At 37.4% G+C, this 15,882-nt stretch overlaps 4 protein-coding genes across 6 annotated transcripts; 2 read left to right on the top strand and 2 right to left on the bottom strand.

The window, feature by feature from the left end:
- Window positions 1-510: 510 nt before the first annotated feature.
- LOC111465150 (RPM1-interacting protein 4-like) lies at window positions 511-2,616 on the top strand. 2 transcript variants are annotated; one of them, XM_023109469.1, is made up of 3 exons: window positions 511-676; window positions 1,590-1,766; window positions 2,294-2,616. In XM_023109469.1, the coding sequence occupies exons 1-3, from the start codon at window positions 671-673 to the stop codon at window positions 2,333-2,335; spliced, it is 225 nt and encodes a 74-aa protein (XP_022965237.1). In that variant the 5' UTR covers window positions 511-670; the 3' UTR covers window positions 2,336-2,616. The 2 variants fall into 2 exon arrangements, with proteins under 2 accessions (XP_022965237.1, XP_022965236.1); XM_023109468.1 differs by lacking the exon at window positions 2,294-2,616 and adding an exon at window positions 2,137-2,231.
- A 403-nt stretch (window positions 2,617-3,019) lies between these two features.
- LOC111465130 (transmembrane emp24 domain-containing protein p24beta2-like) lies at window positions 3,020-4,402 on the bottom strand. The gene is made up of 4 exons (XM_023109435.1): window positions 4,239-4,402; window positions 3,900-4,032; window positions 3,397-3,504; window positions 3,020-3,317 (listed from the first exon to the last, which is right to left on the bottom strand). The coding sequence occupies exons 1-4, from the start codon at window positions 4,347-4,349 to the stop codon at window positions 3,190-3,192; spliced, it is 480 nt and encodes a 159-aa protein (XP_022965203.1). The 5' UTR covers window positions 4,350-4,402; the 3' UTR covers window positions 3,020-3,189.
- A 2,301-nt stretch (window positions 4,403-6,703) lies between these two features.
- Window positions 6,704-10,166, top strand: LOC111500263 (WEB family protein At5g55860). Of its 2 annotated transcripts, none has more exons than XM_023151975.1 (3): window positions 6,704-7,394; window positions 7,879-8,063; window positions 8,169-10,166. In XM_023151975.1, the coding sequence occupies exons 2-3, from the start codon at window positions 7,884-7,886 to the stop codon at window positions 9,933-9,935; spliced, it is 1,947 nt and encodes a 648-aa protein (XP_023007743.1). In that variant the 5' UTR covers window positions 6,704-7,394; window positions 7,879-7,883; the 3' UTR covers window positions 9,936-10,166. The 2 variants fall into 2 exon arrangements, with proteins under 2 accessions (XP_023007743.1, XP_023007742.1); XM_023151974.1 differs by having other exon boundaries at window positions 6,706-7,394; window positions 7,848-8,063.
- Window positions 10,167-10,187: 21 nt separating this feature from the next.
- Window positions 10,188-15,882, bottom strand: LOC111465062 (phosphatidylinositol/phosphatidylcholine transfer protein SFH2). The gene is made up of 11 exons (XM_023109329.1): window positions 15,516-15,882; window positions 15,393-15,421; window positions 14,463-14,546; window positions 14,314-14,367; window positions 12,898-12,975; window positions 12,717-12,770; window positions 12,403-12,462; window positions 11,724-11,819; window positions 11,528-11,629; window positions 11,359-11,439; window positions 10,188-10,671 (listed from the first exon to the last, which is right to left on the bottom strand). The coding sequence occupies exons 1-11, from the start codon at window positions 15,568-15,570 to the stop codon at window positions 10,351-10,353; spliced, it is 1,014 nt and encodes a 337-aa protein (XP_022965097.1). The 5' UTR covers window positions 15,571-15,882; the 3' UTR covers window positions 10,188-10,350.

Genomic DNA, 15,882 nt, shown 5'->3' with positions numbered 1-15,882 from the left:
GAAAAATAAAAACATTTTAAGCTATTAAAAATATTTTAGAAGACATAACTGTTAAGTGCGAAAATATTCATTTAAAATATCTAAAAAATGAGAATGTTCGTAACAAAAATCTTAAAACAAAATTACGATGAATAATAAAATGACGAATCCATTGAGAAGCTGATCTAGAACTGACGAACTTCAACTGGGTCTAAATAGCTCAAGTAGTATGAAAGGGAGCCACTGTTACAACTTAATAAGCCAAAAGATCGACTTTAAAACAAATCCAACTCCTACTCAGACTAGACAACTCTTATTTTTAATTTTAATTTTGAGTTTTTACCACTTTTAAAATTTCATAGGTATTTTTATTTATTTATTTACGATATTAATATTATTAATAGAAAAAATATATTAATTTTTTTTAAAAAAGAGTTTTAAGATTATTATGGAAAATTTGTTATTTTTAGCTTTTTAATTAATTTAGCCGATATTTATTATTATTATTATAATTATTTAGAATCGAAATAAAAGGCAGCAGTTGGAGGCCGATTTGGCATAAACAAAATCTCTTCTTCTTGTCTCTCTCGCTCGCTCCTCTTCTTCTCCTGGTGTCGCCATTCTCTTCCTTCCCTTCTTCCGTTCTTCGTTTTGGCCGATAATCTTCTCCTTTTTCCCAATTTCTGCAATCATGGCGGTATGTCATTCCTCAATTGATTCCATTTACTTCCCAGAATTCGGTTTTGTTCTTTTGCTTGATTGTGTCGATTTCCCCATTTCGTCATCTCCTTTATTTCTTCCTTTTAGATTCACTGCCTCGATTGTTCCCCCTTTTTTCTTGGAGATTTTCTTAATGCTTGTAATGCCTGGATTTTCTTCTCCATTATCATTATTATTATATGTTTTATTTCTTCCTCTTCGTTAAATTCAAATTATTTATTTATAATTTTTGTGATATGTTGTGAATCTACATCTGTATTGTTTGAATTTTTTGAAATGTTTCCTCTCCAGTCTGATCTTATCATCTAGTGTGTTAGTCACTGTGACTCGACAAAGGATATTTAAAATTTCAATCAGCTGTAGAGAAACATTTTTAGCCTTTCCCATCACCTTCTCATCTTTTTATCTCGCAATTCCTTCGTCTAATTTATGATTTCTGCTATTAATTATCAATCATCCTATTTTTATATCATTAATGGAAGAAAAAGCAGTAAGTCCTTCAACTTTTTACTTCGAAATCCATGATCTATATTTTAAGAGACTAAACGTTCAAAATTTAAATCCTTATTTTCATTATTCATTGTATGACTGCTTTTGATCGACAAATCTGAACACTTTTGTTGGGTTAAATTATAAATTTAATCGATGTACTTTGGCTCTGTCTAGTCCTTTGAGCTGTTGAACTTTTCAATTTGGTCTTAAAATTTGGATTACGCTTTTCTCTAATGCTTTCCATTGCATTATTAATAGAAACTGATGTAGAAGATATATTGCATAAATTTTCGTTGGACATTTCATTAATATTGTTAATTGTTAATGATAGGGACGAGATATAAGCATAATGTATGCTTTTAATGTTTAGAATCAGATAAATGTATGTATTTTAACAGGAGAAGGGTCAGCCACTACCGAAGTTTGGTGAATGGGATGTTAATAACCCTGCTTCTGCAGAGGGCTTCACTGTGATCTTTAATAAGGCAAGATGTGAGAAGAAATCCGGTGGCCAAATCGAATCACCTGGAAAGGCACTAAGGCCTGCAGCAGCAGGCTCTGGCAAACCTCAGGCTGTAAGATCCTATGAACACAATGTTTTTTCCTAGCCTCTTCTATAATGCCTGCTATATGTATATATCCCTCCTCTTCATTGTGATATTTACTGCTCGTTCGTGCGCCTAAATATGTTTGGAATACCATTAGGATAAAAGGGCTGGTTGTGTAACTTGAGGGAATGGGATTGAAAGAGATGAAGGTAGATCGTTTGTTGGTTTTGGATGAGTATGAATATTCTTGAAGGCTGATCCCTGCCAATCACTACCTTTTTATATTTCGATATTATTTCAGTTATTTGGTTTCTATGAAAATATTAACTTTCTTCTAAGCGTTATCTTATAATGGACTTCTGTGCTTGTTTGATCATTCTTCATTGAAATGAAATAGATGTTTTTGGACTTTGGAATGATGCTCAAGCACTGTTTTTTGCTTCTTTTGGTTTAATCAACAATCAGTGAGGAGAAATGAAATAGATGCTTGTTTGATCATTCTTTATGAGCTGTTACACCTTTCCTTGATGGGATTATGTTTTTTGCTGTTCCAGAAATGGTTCTGCTGCATTCAAAGCCCACCTACAGAATCTTGATGGTACTACCTGTCTGTAGATAACCACCGAAACGGCCTAAGATGTCCACTGGTCTTCGAAGAAGATGAGATTTTCAAAGCTGTGATCATCAGCCTGCTATACTATTTGCTTCATAATCTGGGTCATGGAGGAAAAAGGTAGAACAATTTTACCTTCTTTGTTTGTGATACTGATGTGATGAATTGTCACTAGAAGCTGAGCTATTCCATCTCATTTGTCTCTACCTCCTTTTTGCCCCTTTTTGCCCTTTATATCTTATATTCAATCTCTATTATTGTTTCTGAAATGGCTTCTCTCTCTCTCTCTCTCTCTCTCTTTTGTTTCATTTTCCTGTGTAGAATATTCTAGCCTACTCTGAAACTCCGTATCAAAGTGAAAAATGGGGTTGGGGTTGCTCCCTCAGCAAAACTAGGATAAAGTTGCCCCAAAAGATCCCAATTCAAGATAAATTCATGAGGAAGTGGAATCTCTTTAGGATTTACTCCAGCATTTAGAAATTGGTTAATCGGTAAAGATACGTGTACTTGATGAAAAAACCCCTTAGAAAAACTCCATGCCTCAGCCCATGAATCTCGAGAATCGAGCGTAGACCACATTTTCATGCTTCCTAAACCATGGAGTATGATTTTTATGTTGAAATTATTGACAAACGTTAGAAGTGAGGACTTTAAATGGTTTATGAGCCATTTAGAAAGTAATTATCGAACCACTCACAAACCAAACATGATGTGCTCTATAGTTACGGAAAGAAAAAAACAGAAAAAACAATGGATAACTCTTCAGCCTTTGCATCACTTGTTCTGCCATCCTCCTCATACCACTAGCCAGAGTTTGAATCTGCCATAGGAGTTTGATTATAGGTTCCCGACCTTCTTCTCGAATAGGCGTCGTAAGAGGAAAACTTGTAGACTGCTCGCACCGACGAGTACTGCTGATTCGAATATGGCCTTCTGAATTGCCCTTATGCTAATTGCTTCAATCACTGCAAGAATTTCTTCACTTTATTGAAAACACTCTCAAGAAAACTATAGGGTTTATAAAGCCTTGTGGTTATATAATACCTTTGGCCTGTTGCTTTGTCTGTGCCTCAAACCATTCTTGCTCAAACTCAACAATCTCCAGTTTGTCTCTCAGCCTCTGTATTTGCTCAAGCAAATGGCTCAAATCTTCTGAAAATGTCATTTGAAATAGAAGATCAATAACGGCCCATGCCACCACTAGCAAATATTATCCTCAAGGCTTTAAAATGCGTATGCCAGGGAAAGTTTTCCACACCCTTATAAAAGGTGTTTCGTTCTCCTCCCCAACCAATTTGGGATATCACAATGCACCTCCTTTAGGGCCTAGCGTCCTTACTAGCACACCGCCTTGTTGGCACATTGTTCGGTGTCTGACTCTGATACCATTTATATTGTTCTCTTTGGGCTTCCCCTCAAGGCTAACGCGTATGTTAGGGAAAGTATTCCACACCCTTATAAAGGTGTTTTGTTTTCCTCTCCAACTAATGTGGGATATCAAATAATCAAATAGGGAAAAAAATGTCTTTAAGGTTAAAAATCAATACCGTTTTCCGAGGGTAGTTCATAGAATTGATTATTGTCAAAATCTATGGTCTCTTGGTCAGCAGATTTGTTTGTGAAGCATAAGCTATGTAGTCCTTTTCTTCCTTCAATCCTCTCCTCTGGAGATCCATTCACCTGTACAATGATCTATAAATAATCAAAAACCTCACCTCGAAACGTGAATCAATAACCATGGCTCGAACCCTAATTTGAGATGAGCCAAAACACATATGGAATAAGGTTTTGATTTCTTAACCATAACTACGACGTATATAACCCTAACGCATGAGTCGAAGTAAGCTGTTACTAGAAGATCAATTGGTATCGCTAACGAATCCAACCTGGTGAGAAAAGCAATCTTCTTGGTCGATCATTAACTTAATCTCGAACTTAGCCTCTGATGAAACCAACAAAGTCACCATTACGATCGTTAACCAAACTCTTAGCATCATATGTTCTTCTTATTTGACGCTCTTTTCCTATCTCTTGTGGAAGGATTTTTTTGAGATACCAACAAAATTGCAAAAATGGTTTAGATATATATAATTTAAATTTGTGATTCAAAAAGATTTGGGATCAAGAAGATAGACCAATGATTTACGAAATTAATCTTTTGTTGAAAATTAATATGGATTAATTAAAAAATATTTATTTCCATTCATTTTAAAATTGAGATTTTAAATTATTTTGATTTTTATGTATACCTTACCGTTTTGTTTAATATAAATAAAATAATTTAGATTTATAAACATTTTTTTAAAAATTTGTGCATTCGAAAATATTTGAGTTCCAAGATTTTTTTATCCTATATTTTTTTTTTAAATTTCTTTTACGATAATGTATATTCAATCCATGTTTCAAAATTTAATTAATAAGTATTTGTTTCTATCAAGATCTTAAGTTATATTATTTTATGGGTAAACGAAATAATTTATATTTATAATATTAAAACTATAAGATAAATAATATACAATTGATTTGGACCGAGTTTAGGATTCAAAATGTATATTTAAAGAGGACTAAATCCATATTAACAAAAAAAATTATATATATTTTGAATGACCCAATTCATTAATTCCATAATTCTAAAATGACTACAAAGACGACTACGAAGAGACTGGGTGAAGATAGGACAACCTTTCATGTGAGATTATGTTCTCTTTTGTTTGAGAGTTTGCTTAAACCAAAGTTATTTAGTCGATGTTTAAATACATAAGTGTTAACGTAAAGTTTAACTTTATATCAATTTTCTATAATATCATCGTATTGTTGGATGAGCATTAATTATAAATTTTTGCATATGTGATTAAACCCGGCATGAGGTGAATTAGCGAAGAAAATTATGACCATGAGTTGATGTACATAAAAATAAAAATATCAAACAATTACCTAAATACTAGAGAAGCATGAGAATTGAGTACGATATCAAATAAAAATATCAAATAAACGGAGGCTCGATGGTGCTTTGTTCAAGAATATAATTGTTCAAAATATGACTAAAGTCCCGTATTAGTTAGAAAAGAGGAAGAAAATGGACAATATCGTACTATTAAAAAACAAATGAAAACTATAAAAAATGGATAATGATCGTATAAATATGAAAATAAATAAATTTTAAAAAAAGAAAAACTTTCAAATTAAGTTCCGATGGGCTAAAGGGAGTAGCGATGAAATAGGTAAAAAGGAAGAGACTCATAGAGCTTATGCACATTTTCGTTAATCCATGAATATGATTTATATAGACACATAGACCCATGGATCTATACATCTCGACTGGAAAAGAAACAATAGAAAAAGAAAGAATCGGAATTGATCAATATATTTCTCGAATTTTTTTTTTGGTATAAAATAAACCAGAAGTGTAAGCCGATCTCGTGTGAGGTAGAGTTTCGAAAAAAAAAAAAAAAAGGTTTATTACTTAAATTTCCTTCCCATACTAAAAAGGGGACAAATTTGTTGTTTAATTGTTCATTAATTAGGTGATCGATAAGAGAAGATGAACGGTCCAATTAATACATTTATTTTGAGAACGATTCAATATAAACATCTTAATATGGTATTCTCGAAACTTTTAGTACACTAACCTAATAACCTAAATTTGAATCCGACTTAATTTAAAATTATTGCAATTATAAATTATTTGTTGTTAACATAAATTTGATGGAGGCTTAGGTTTAGAATGATGGAGGCTTAGGTTTTAAAAGTTAAGCGTAACAAAATAAACATCAAATCAACTTCTTAGAGACAAAAATCAACTCGACCATAACAAAATCTCATTTCATTTGATTGACATGTTCAACGGGTCCAAATATGCTAATAAAATAATAATTCAAGGACACGTGAATTTTTCATTACCGAGTTTCAACTTATTTTTTTTACGATAGGTCTTTATAACTTTTAGGGTAAAATTAAAAAAAAAAAAAAAACTCAAAAATATCGGAAACCTTAACGATCTTTACCTCAACATTCATTGAGCTCGAGAAGCAAATAATACAAAACATATCAGATTCAAAGTTTCTCGTAAAAAATAATTGGAGACTATAAGTTACACAACAACAATAAAAGTTAGGGAGGAAAAGATTGAAACAAGCGATGAAGGGCAAAATCGGAATACGAAAATTTTTCTCTTTCCTACTCTTACTTTTTCTTAGGTTATTATATAAAGTAAACATCATAAATAATGCCAACCCATATGAAGACCAAGCAAGGAGAAGAGAATATGATAGCTCCATGTAATAAAGAAACAAGAGCTTTGTCCCATGTCCATGTTGGTCTCACAAAACAAACCCTTTCACCCTCCCACCTTTTTCCCTATACATTTCAATTATAATCTTCAAAAGGAGGGAAAGATTTCAATACAAAATGATTGAAATAAAACCAGAATTCATATATTTCTTGTTTTTTCAACTATAAAGTGAAGTGGAGCCATGATCCTCTGAAAGGGACTCCACCCCATTCTCTCTGAGGCCTTGCTCTCTAAATCCTTCAAAGGGTCAATTGGATCCATGATGTGGGTCATGATTGTCCACTATTAGGTGAAAAAGATGAAAAAAATTTGGAAAAATCACAGCGAAGATCACGCGCCAGCATGGAGGACATTGTAGAGGATGATCCCTCTTCTTCTGACTCTTCTCTGATATAAAATTTGTCTGAATCAGCCATTTTTGATTTGGCGCTCCATCGAAAAACACTCCCCCTTCTCGATTCGATACTGGGTCTCACGTATTGTATCGTTTTAGGGATACCCTTTTGCGATACGATTGTTTGGCACTTGTTTTTGGTTGAAGAACTACCGAAGGAATCCCTTGTTTTCTGTTTTTTAGGGTTCTTTTTTTAAGATCCTTTGTGGGGTTTGGATTTTGGGATGTGGGTTTGTGTGTTTGATGGAGCTTCTTCGTGGACATGGTGGAGTGACTCTTCTTTTGCTGGTTTCGTGTGGCTTTTTGATCGTTTCTAGGGTTTGATATCCTCTTGGCTTTTGGCTGAGTAATTTTGAGGTTTGTTTCTAGTTCTTCTTTTGATTTCTTACCTGTTCTTATGGGTTTTCTTTCGTTTGCATGATTGTTCATCAAATATCTCTCAAATTGTTGAGTATCCATGGTGGTTTTGGACTGGCATGGGTTCGTACTTAACTCTGATTGATTGGTACTTCTCTGGATAGTTCATCTTGATCTTGATGTTAGTTTCATGATATTGTTGTGCATCACTGACTATAATCTGGATTTTAGTTTCATGATCTTCTGATCTTTTGTTGATTGTTGTGTTTGGTGGGAGTTTGGTAAGTTTTTCGTGCTTCGTTGAAATGAATGATGGCCTTATGAACATGTGCAGCCATCTTTCTATGTTCTTAGAGATGATATAATTCAGGATTTGAGTGGATTGGATGTCTCTGTAGCTGTGAGTTGTTCGAGTGAAGTTCGTTTGAACATGATGTTGATTGTTTCTAACAGGTGTAATTAAGTAATACTTCGAAACTGAAAGGTATAATGGGTGTGAAGGATCGTCAAATTGCGACGAACTCGCCTAATGCGAAAGTAGAAGTAGGAGAGATCGACACTAGTGCACCGTTCCAGTCTGTTAAGGATGCTGTCAATTTGTTTGGTGAAGGTTCTTTCTCGGGGGAACGAGTGATTATGAGGAAGGCGAAACAACCTCATTCTGCAGAGGTGGTTATTTTCATGCATTTTAAGTCGTTTGTCTAGTAACTTTTTGTTTGAGATTTTATTATCTTCCGGAACTTTGATGATTTTTCGGGTTCTTGTTGGCTACAGAGAGTGTTTGCAAAAGAGACTCAACTTCACTTGGCCGAAAAAGAACTGAACAAACTAAAGAATCAGCTAAAGAATGCTGAAACGACCAAATCTGAAGCGCTCGTCGAGCTCGAAAATGCTGAAAGAGCTGTTGAGGACTTGACCAAGAAGCTACAATTGCTGAGGGAATCGAAAGAATCTGCCGTGAAGGATTCGGAAGCTGCCAAGGCTCGAGCGAAGCAGTTTGAGGAGACGAATGGAAACAATAGTTCGGGAAATGATTGTGGTTGGAAACAAGACTTGGAAACTACCCGAGATCGGTACATGGTAGTGATCGGAGAACTGGATGCTGCGAAGCAAGAATTGAGAAAAATCCATCAAGATTCTGATGCGTCGTTGGAAGCAAAAGTAGCTGCTTTGAAACAGGTGACGGAGGCTGAGGAATCGGTTGAAACACACAAGCTGAAAGCAAATGAACTCTCTAAGGAAATTTTAGCTGCACAGGAATCCATTGAAAAGCTCAAGCTAGCATCCCTGCAAGCGCATAAAGAGCAAGAACAGATATTTGTTGAGAAAGGTATCCAGAGAAAGTCTTATAAAGCAGCTCTTGAAGAGTCGGCAAAAAAATTGTTTTCGTTACAGAAGGAGATCGACCCTGATGTCACGAGGAATCTTGAATTGCAGTTGAGTGAGACGATGAACGAAATTGGGGAACTGCAGAAACAAATGGACGATAAAAAGGCGTCCGATTTAGATTCAGTGAAGAACGTCACATCGGAGCTTGATGATGCAAAAGAGTCCTTACAAAAAGTAGCTGAAGAGGAAAGATCTCTCCATAGCTTGGTTGAAGCTTTGAAGTTGGAACTCGAGAATGTGAAGAAAGAGCATTCCGAACTCAAGGAGAGAGAAGCGGAGGCCGAATCTACTGCTGGGAATTTGCACGTCGAGCTTCGTATGAGAAAATCTGAACTCGAAGCGTACCTCGCAGAAGAATCTAAAGCAAGAGGTGCTTGTGAAGATATGCTTTCAACTCTCAACCAGCTATCGTCGGAAACCGAAAATGCGAGACGGGAAGTGGTAGAGATGAAAAATAAAGCCGAAGAGTTGAGGAAGGAAGCAGAATCCACCAAAATAGCATTGGAAGCTGCTGGGAAGCAGCTGAGAGTTGCACTGGAAGAAGCTGAAGAAGCAAAAGCAGCCGAAGCTAGGGCCCTTGAGCAGATAAAGGTACTCTCAGAGAGAACGAATGCTGCCCGAGCTTCGACTTCCGAGTCGGGGGCTAACATCACTATCTCCAGGGAAGAGTTTGAGTCATTAAGCCGGAAAGTCGAGGAGTCTGACACATTAACTGAAATGAAAGTAGCTGCTGCATTAGCTCAGGTTGAAGCAGTGAAGGCTAGCGAAAATGAAATTCTACAAAGGTTAGAAGCATCCCAGAAGGAAATTGAGGATATGAAGACAGCAACTGAGGAAGCTTCAAAGAAAGCAAAGATGGCTGAAGCAGCTAAGAAGGCCGTGGAAGGAGAGCTAAGACGGTGGCGCGAACGAGAGCAGAAGAAAGCAATCGAAGCTGCATCAAGAATTTTGGCTCAAACGTCGGTGCCTTTGGAATCACCTCCAAGCCACAACATGATTCAAAAGCAGAGCACATCAATGAAAATGGTGTCGAAAGACAAAACATTCTCAAAGAAGGTACTCTTACCAAACCTTAGCGGCTTATTTGTTAGGAAAAAGAACCAGGTCGACGGTGGATCGCCGTCCTACCTGCCCGGCGAGAAGTCTATGTGACATTTTCTTGAAGTATTCAGGTGAGTAACATATAATCATTGTGTGTACATTTGTTGCCTGCAAATTTGTGTTCAGGTAACCAGAAACGATGGGTGATTTTGTATATGGGATGGTTTGTTAGATCTTCGATCGAAGCATATCGTATCGAGATTGTCTATCAGCTATCATTCGCTTGGTTTGTTGTAAAAAATCTTATCCTCTTGGACCTTATGCACTTGGATGTTCGATTCATGAATCTTTTAGTTTGAGAAATCAAAATAAGAACATCGAATATCATTTCATTATATGGCCATCTCGAACAAGACCGTTTAAGCGTTAGAGATGTGTTGGGGAACCAATGGCAGGAGATAGTGTAAATAAACTTTACATTAGATATGTAGCAATAGCACAGTAAGTAGGGTTGTAGTTGCCATATTCATAATTCTCCGTTGACTTGATGAAGGCCATTCGTGGAATAGCTGAGTTCATTGTGATTTTCGAGCTTATGGAACTCTGTTTCTATGGTTTTGGCAATTTCTAGATCTCTTGGATCTGGTTCAGGGAAATCCACATGAAATGATCCTTGTTTGATTGGTACAATCGGCTCCCTAACTGCACCTTGCTGCTGAATGTAATTGTAGAGCTGCTGATGAAATGCACTGTCTAAGGAGAAACAGTTTTCTGTATTTCCGTTCTTGGCGTGTCGAGATGATCCCGACCTTTCTTTACGACAAAACTGTGGTAGTGAATCCATTACCTGCAGAGAAGTTGCAAACATTAAACGAAAAAACATTGATGTAAGGATGAAATTGCAAGCTGAATCAGGTTGGTTGAGACTGTGGCGGTGTGGCTGCATATGGACTGAACCACACAGCTGCTTGGGGTGGGGTAGTATAAGTCCTTTACAGGACTTCTGTAAAGGAGTGAGCTGTTCTTGAGGAACGAAACAACTTGAATGGTATTGATGCAAAGATCATCCAGCCTCAATGGTGGGATAGCCGTTTCTCTAGGCTTCCCTTCCATGTTGATGGGCATCCCCACAACAACTTGGGGTGGGATAGTATAAGTTCTTTTATGTGAAGGAGTGAGCTGATCTCGAGGAACAAAGTAACTTGAAAGGCATTCGAGATCAAAGTAACTTGAAAGGCATTGATGCAAAGATCATCAAGCCTCAAATGGAATGAGTCTAGCCAAGTATGTGATATATTTGTTCTGCTAGGCTTCCCCATAATGTTGATGGGCGCTACCACAACTACTTGAAGTGGGGTATCGTAAGTCCTTTTCTGTGAAGGAGTGAGCAGTTCTCGAGAAACAAACCAACTTTTAACTTGTAGTTTATGAGGGGATATCCACAGTTGATGATCGAGAATATATCATGGAGTAAGAAATACAATGACGATCATATCATATGGGGGAAAAGTAAGAACGGAGAAAGCAAGCTTGCCTTTAGTAGTTCATCTCGCCCACAATTCTGTAGCACTTTTATTTTCCTTCTTGTTCTCTCTTGCAAAAGAGGTTTTACGACCTGTCAGCAACGACAATAAATCATATTCATATTCCCTGCAAAAGCCATTGCAAGTACTTCTCCAATATGAATTAAAATAGGCACACACCCTCCAGCACGCAGAAAATACATATGGAACGTTTACGATGTAGTAAGCATCGGTCTTCTCGGGATAGTTTAAGTCATCAATGGTCGATATGACAGTTAGAATCTGCAGTTACCAAGAATAAAAAGAAACAGGTGCCTATATGTCAAACTTGTGAGCATTTGATTCCAAAAACAGTGCCGAAGGACCTAAGAAGTACCTTTACTTGATTTAATGCTGAAAGCTTTAACCCAGTCATATCCAAAACCTTGAGACAGGTGCCTATATGTCGTCCATGCTTCTTTGTCGCAGCAGGCTACAATAATCAGATTATGTTAGATTCTCTGTTCCAATCTTGCCGGAATTCTTTTAAAGGGGGTAACGGCCCAAACCCATCGCTAGCAGACATTGTCTTTTTTGGGCTTTCCTTAAAGGTTTTTAAAATGCGTCAGTTAGGGAGAAGTTTTCACACCCTTATAAAGAATGCTTCGTTCTTCTCCCCAACCAATGTGAGATCTCACAATCCACCCCATTTGAGACTCAGCGTCCTTGTTGACACTCGTTTCCTTCTCTAATCGACGTGAGATCCTCCCAATCTAACCCCTTTCGGATCTCAGCCTCCTTGTTGGTACATCGTTTGGTGTTTAGCTCTGATGTCATTTGTAACAGCCCAAGTCCACCATTAGCATATATTGTCCTCTTTGGGATTTCCCTTTCGAGTTTCCCCTCAAGGTTTTTAAAACGAGTCTACTAGGGAGAGGTTTCACACCCTTATAAATAATGTTTCGTTCTCCTTCCCAACTGATGTGAGATTTCACAAATGGACACCGAGCATGTGATATTAAAGAACATTTGTAAGTCACAAGAACAAGAATGATTAAACGGTCTTAAATACTCACCAACACAACGCGATCCCTATATTCATTCATTTGGATGTGTGACTGCACATAATAATGAACCTAGAACAAAAGAACCCATGTAAATATCTTCCGCACATAATAACAGATGTTTAGATTATATGCACATCGCACAATGTAATGAATTTTGTCATGGATGAACACAGTTACAAAAAGCTTCAAACCTGCAATCTGATGCATTTCATGTGTGCATATTATTTGATCATGTCTAAGAAGTTCAAGACTAGGATTTGTATTCTCTAAGCTTTAAGAAAAGGGCAGATAGAGATGGTACACAAAGAAAAGAAATTCCTTACAGATGCCTTGTCAAATGTGCTTTGACCAACACCAACGGCTATCACAGGAAGACCCTGGAATCAATATGTATATCAATGAGGAAGAAACAAGATAGCAGCTTGATCTAATTTTTGGAAGCAAAATATAATTGATGTTAGGAGTTGGGTAACTGGAAATGCATTAAAGATTCTATTTATGAACCTCTTTTGAGTATCCACACAGTCCCACCAGCTGAGAGTCTCGCACTGATCTGTACAACTCGGGGGGAACTATCGGTTTCTGCAATAATACGAAATATAAATTAAACGTTGTAGTAAGTACGAAAAACCAAGAGTAATCTTCAGATTTCAATACATAGTAGTGATGAGACATATTGTACCACCTCTGCTTGCTGTTGTCAGTATGGTTAATTAAAAAAGACTCGAGTTTAGATACTATTACTCGTCCATGGTTTATAAAGAGATATAGCTGCAGTACGAGCCTAGAGCATCAGAATTATCAAAAGATAATTGCATTCTTGCGTTGTAAATCTAACGACCTAAGTCCACCGCTAGAAGATATTGTTCTCTTTGAGTTTTCCCTTCCAAGTTTCCTATTTTTAAAATGCGTTCTGCTATGGAGAGAGGTTTCCACATCCTTATAAAAAATGTTTCGTTTCCCTCTTCAACCAATGTGACATCTCACAATCCACTCCCTTTCGGGACCCAGCATCCTCACGGCACACTGCCCGATGTCTACCCCCTTCGGGAATCAACATCCTTCCTGGCACATCGTCTGGTATTTGGCTCTGATACCATTTGTAACAACCCAAGTCTACCATTAGCAAATATTGTCTTCTTTGGGCTTTCCCTTCTGGGCTTCCCCTCAAGATTTTTAAAATGCACGTGCTACGGAGAGAGGTTTCCACACCTTTATAAAGAAAGTTTTGTTCCCCTCTCCAGTCGATGTGGGATCTCACAATCCACTCCCCTTTGGGGCCAACGTCCTCGTTGGCACACCGCCCGGTATCCTCCTTCGGGGATCAACGTCCTTGCTGGCACACCGCCTGGTGTCTGGCTCTGATACCATTTGTAATGACCCAAGTCCACCATTAGCAAATATTGTCCTCTTTGGACTTTCCCTTCTGGGCTTCCCCTCAAGGTTCTTAAAACGCGTCTACTAGGGAGAAATTTCTATATCCTTATAAAGAATGCTTCGTTCGCCTCTCCAACCAATGTAGGATCTCACAATCCACTCCCCTATGGAGTCCAGCATCTTCGTTGGCATTCGTATCTCTTCAATCAACGTGGAATCTCACTGTAAATGTAGATTTGTAAGTAAATGTAGGAATATGTAGGAATGAAACAGACAGACTATCACCAGTGCTAGCTTTTCCATTTAAACAAGATGTAAGACACCTCTCCTCCACCTTCCTGGCTTGTTTTTTATTCTATTTGTAATGATAATTTCCAGAAAAATGACCTTTTAGCTCTTCATACGTAGTTTATCATTGCAATATGAAGCTATAGAGGCATAACTTGTAATGATTGTCTCTACATTTATATTTTTCAATGTTCATTTAGTTACAATAGAAGGAAAAGGAAAGAAGCAGCAGAAGAAGAAGAAGAAGAAACTCACTGCCAATATGTTGTCAATCTCATTTTGTATCCTCCAATTTAGACAATCCATTAACTGAAGATTCCAGAGCAAAACAAACAATAGTGAGACAGAGACACAAAATGTTAAGGGAATTTAACCAAAATTCGAAACTAATACACTGATCTAACCATTTTATGTGCTTTAGATACATTCCAGTCCCTCGCCTTCAGAAAGCGTTCCAAAGTTTCAGCTGGATGACCTTGATGCATATTCTGGAGATCACAAGACACTCAATTTAGTAAGTTGTTAAGTTCACCGTTAGCAGATATTGTTCTCTTTGAGATTTTCCTTTCGGGATTCCCCTCAAGGTTTTTAAAACATGTATGTTAGGGAGAGGTCTCCACACTCTTATAAAGAGTGTTCCGTTCTCACAATCACCCCCTTCGGGTGGGACCCCCACCAAATCCACCCGCCTTCAGAGCCCAGCGTCCTTTCTGGCACATCGCCTCCTGTCCACTCCTTTTGGGGCTCAGCCTCCTCACTGACACATCAACCGGTGTCTGCCTCTGATACCATTTGTAACGGTCTAAGCCCACCGCTAGCAGATATTGCCTTCTTTAGGCTTTCCTTTTTGGGCTTCCCCTCAAAGTTTTTAAAGCGCGTTTGATAGGGAGAGGTTTCCACTTATGAAGGGTGTTTCGTTCTCCTACCCTACCCAACCAATGTGGGGATGTCACAAAATGCGGAGAAATTAGCTTGTAAACCCATCCAGGAATCAACAAAACTTCATTCGTCCAGGCATTAAAACTAACAACAATTTGATTTTCAACCCAACTCATAAGACTCGATCTGAGATGGGAAGTTAATGACAGAGCAAATAAGTGAACATCCCATATCAAACGAATCATGATGATCTTGATTCAATAAAAGAAAAATGAAAAACAATCAAACTTCAACTCCAAGGCAGCCCCATTTCCAACCAACAATGATAATAAAATGTTACGAAATCTCAGTCTCCACAGCCAGAGAAAATAGATTCAAAACAGTGGCACCACAGAAACAGATCTATTCAATCGAAAAACAGATCCAGCAGTAACGATCAAAATCGAAGAACAAACCTCAAATGAGTTCATCAGTGATCCATCGACTGTTGAGCATCACAACGGAATCAGAGAAATAAAAATGTTAGCAAGCAAATACACATCATAGAACAAGACGAAATCGCAAGTAAGTGAGATCACCATCCTCCATTAGCAGCTGAAACTGCTTCAACGCCTCCCGATTGGCAATACCCATTTTCGATGAACACAAAATCAAGTTTACGAACACAGAAAAGAAATTGAAATATGAATCTCACTCCAAGTAATATTGAGATTCAGAGTTCACCCAAATGTGGGGCTGTGAAGGGAGGGAGAATAGGCGATGGAGGATCAAAGTAAGGGCAACATTTCTTGAATTGAAGATGAAGAAGAGTGAGAATAATGAGAGGGGAAATCAGTTTGAGTGAAAAGCTCTACAATTGGGTCTCCGTTCTAAGCTTAAAATTGAAATTTCAACAGCGGCGTTGGTTCAAGAATCTAAAATTAAACACCTAAATCCTCTGTCCAC

Source organism: Cucurbita maxima, unplaced genomic scaffold, assembly GCF_002738345.1.
Source record: "Cucurbita maxima cultivar Rimu unplaced genomic scaffold, Cmax_1.0 Cma_Scf00028, whole genome shotgun sequence".
NCBI classification, from domain to species: Eukaryota; Viridiplantae; Streptophyta; class Magnoliopsida; order Cucurbitales; family Cucurbitaceae; genus Cucurbita; species Cucurbita maxima.
Note: the sequence above shows the minus strand (reverse complement) of the source record. Positions and strands in the feature narration are given on the sequence as shown.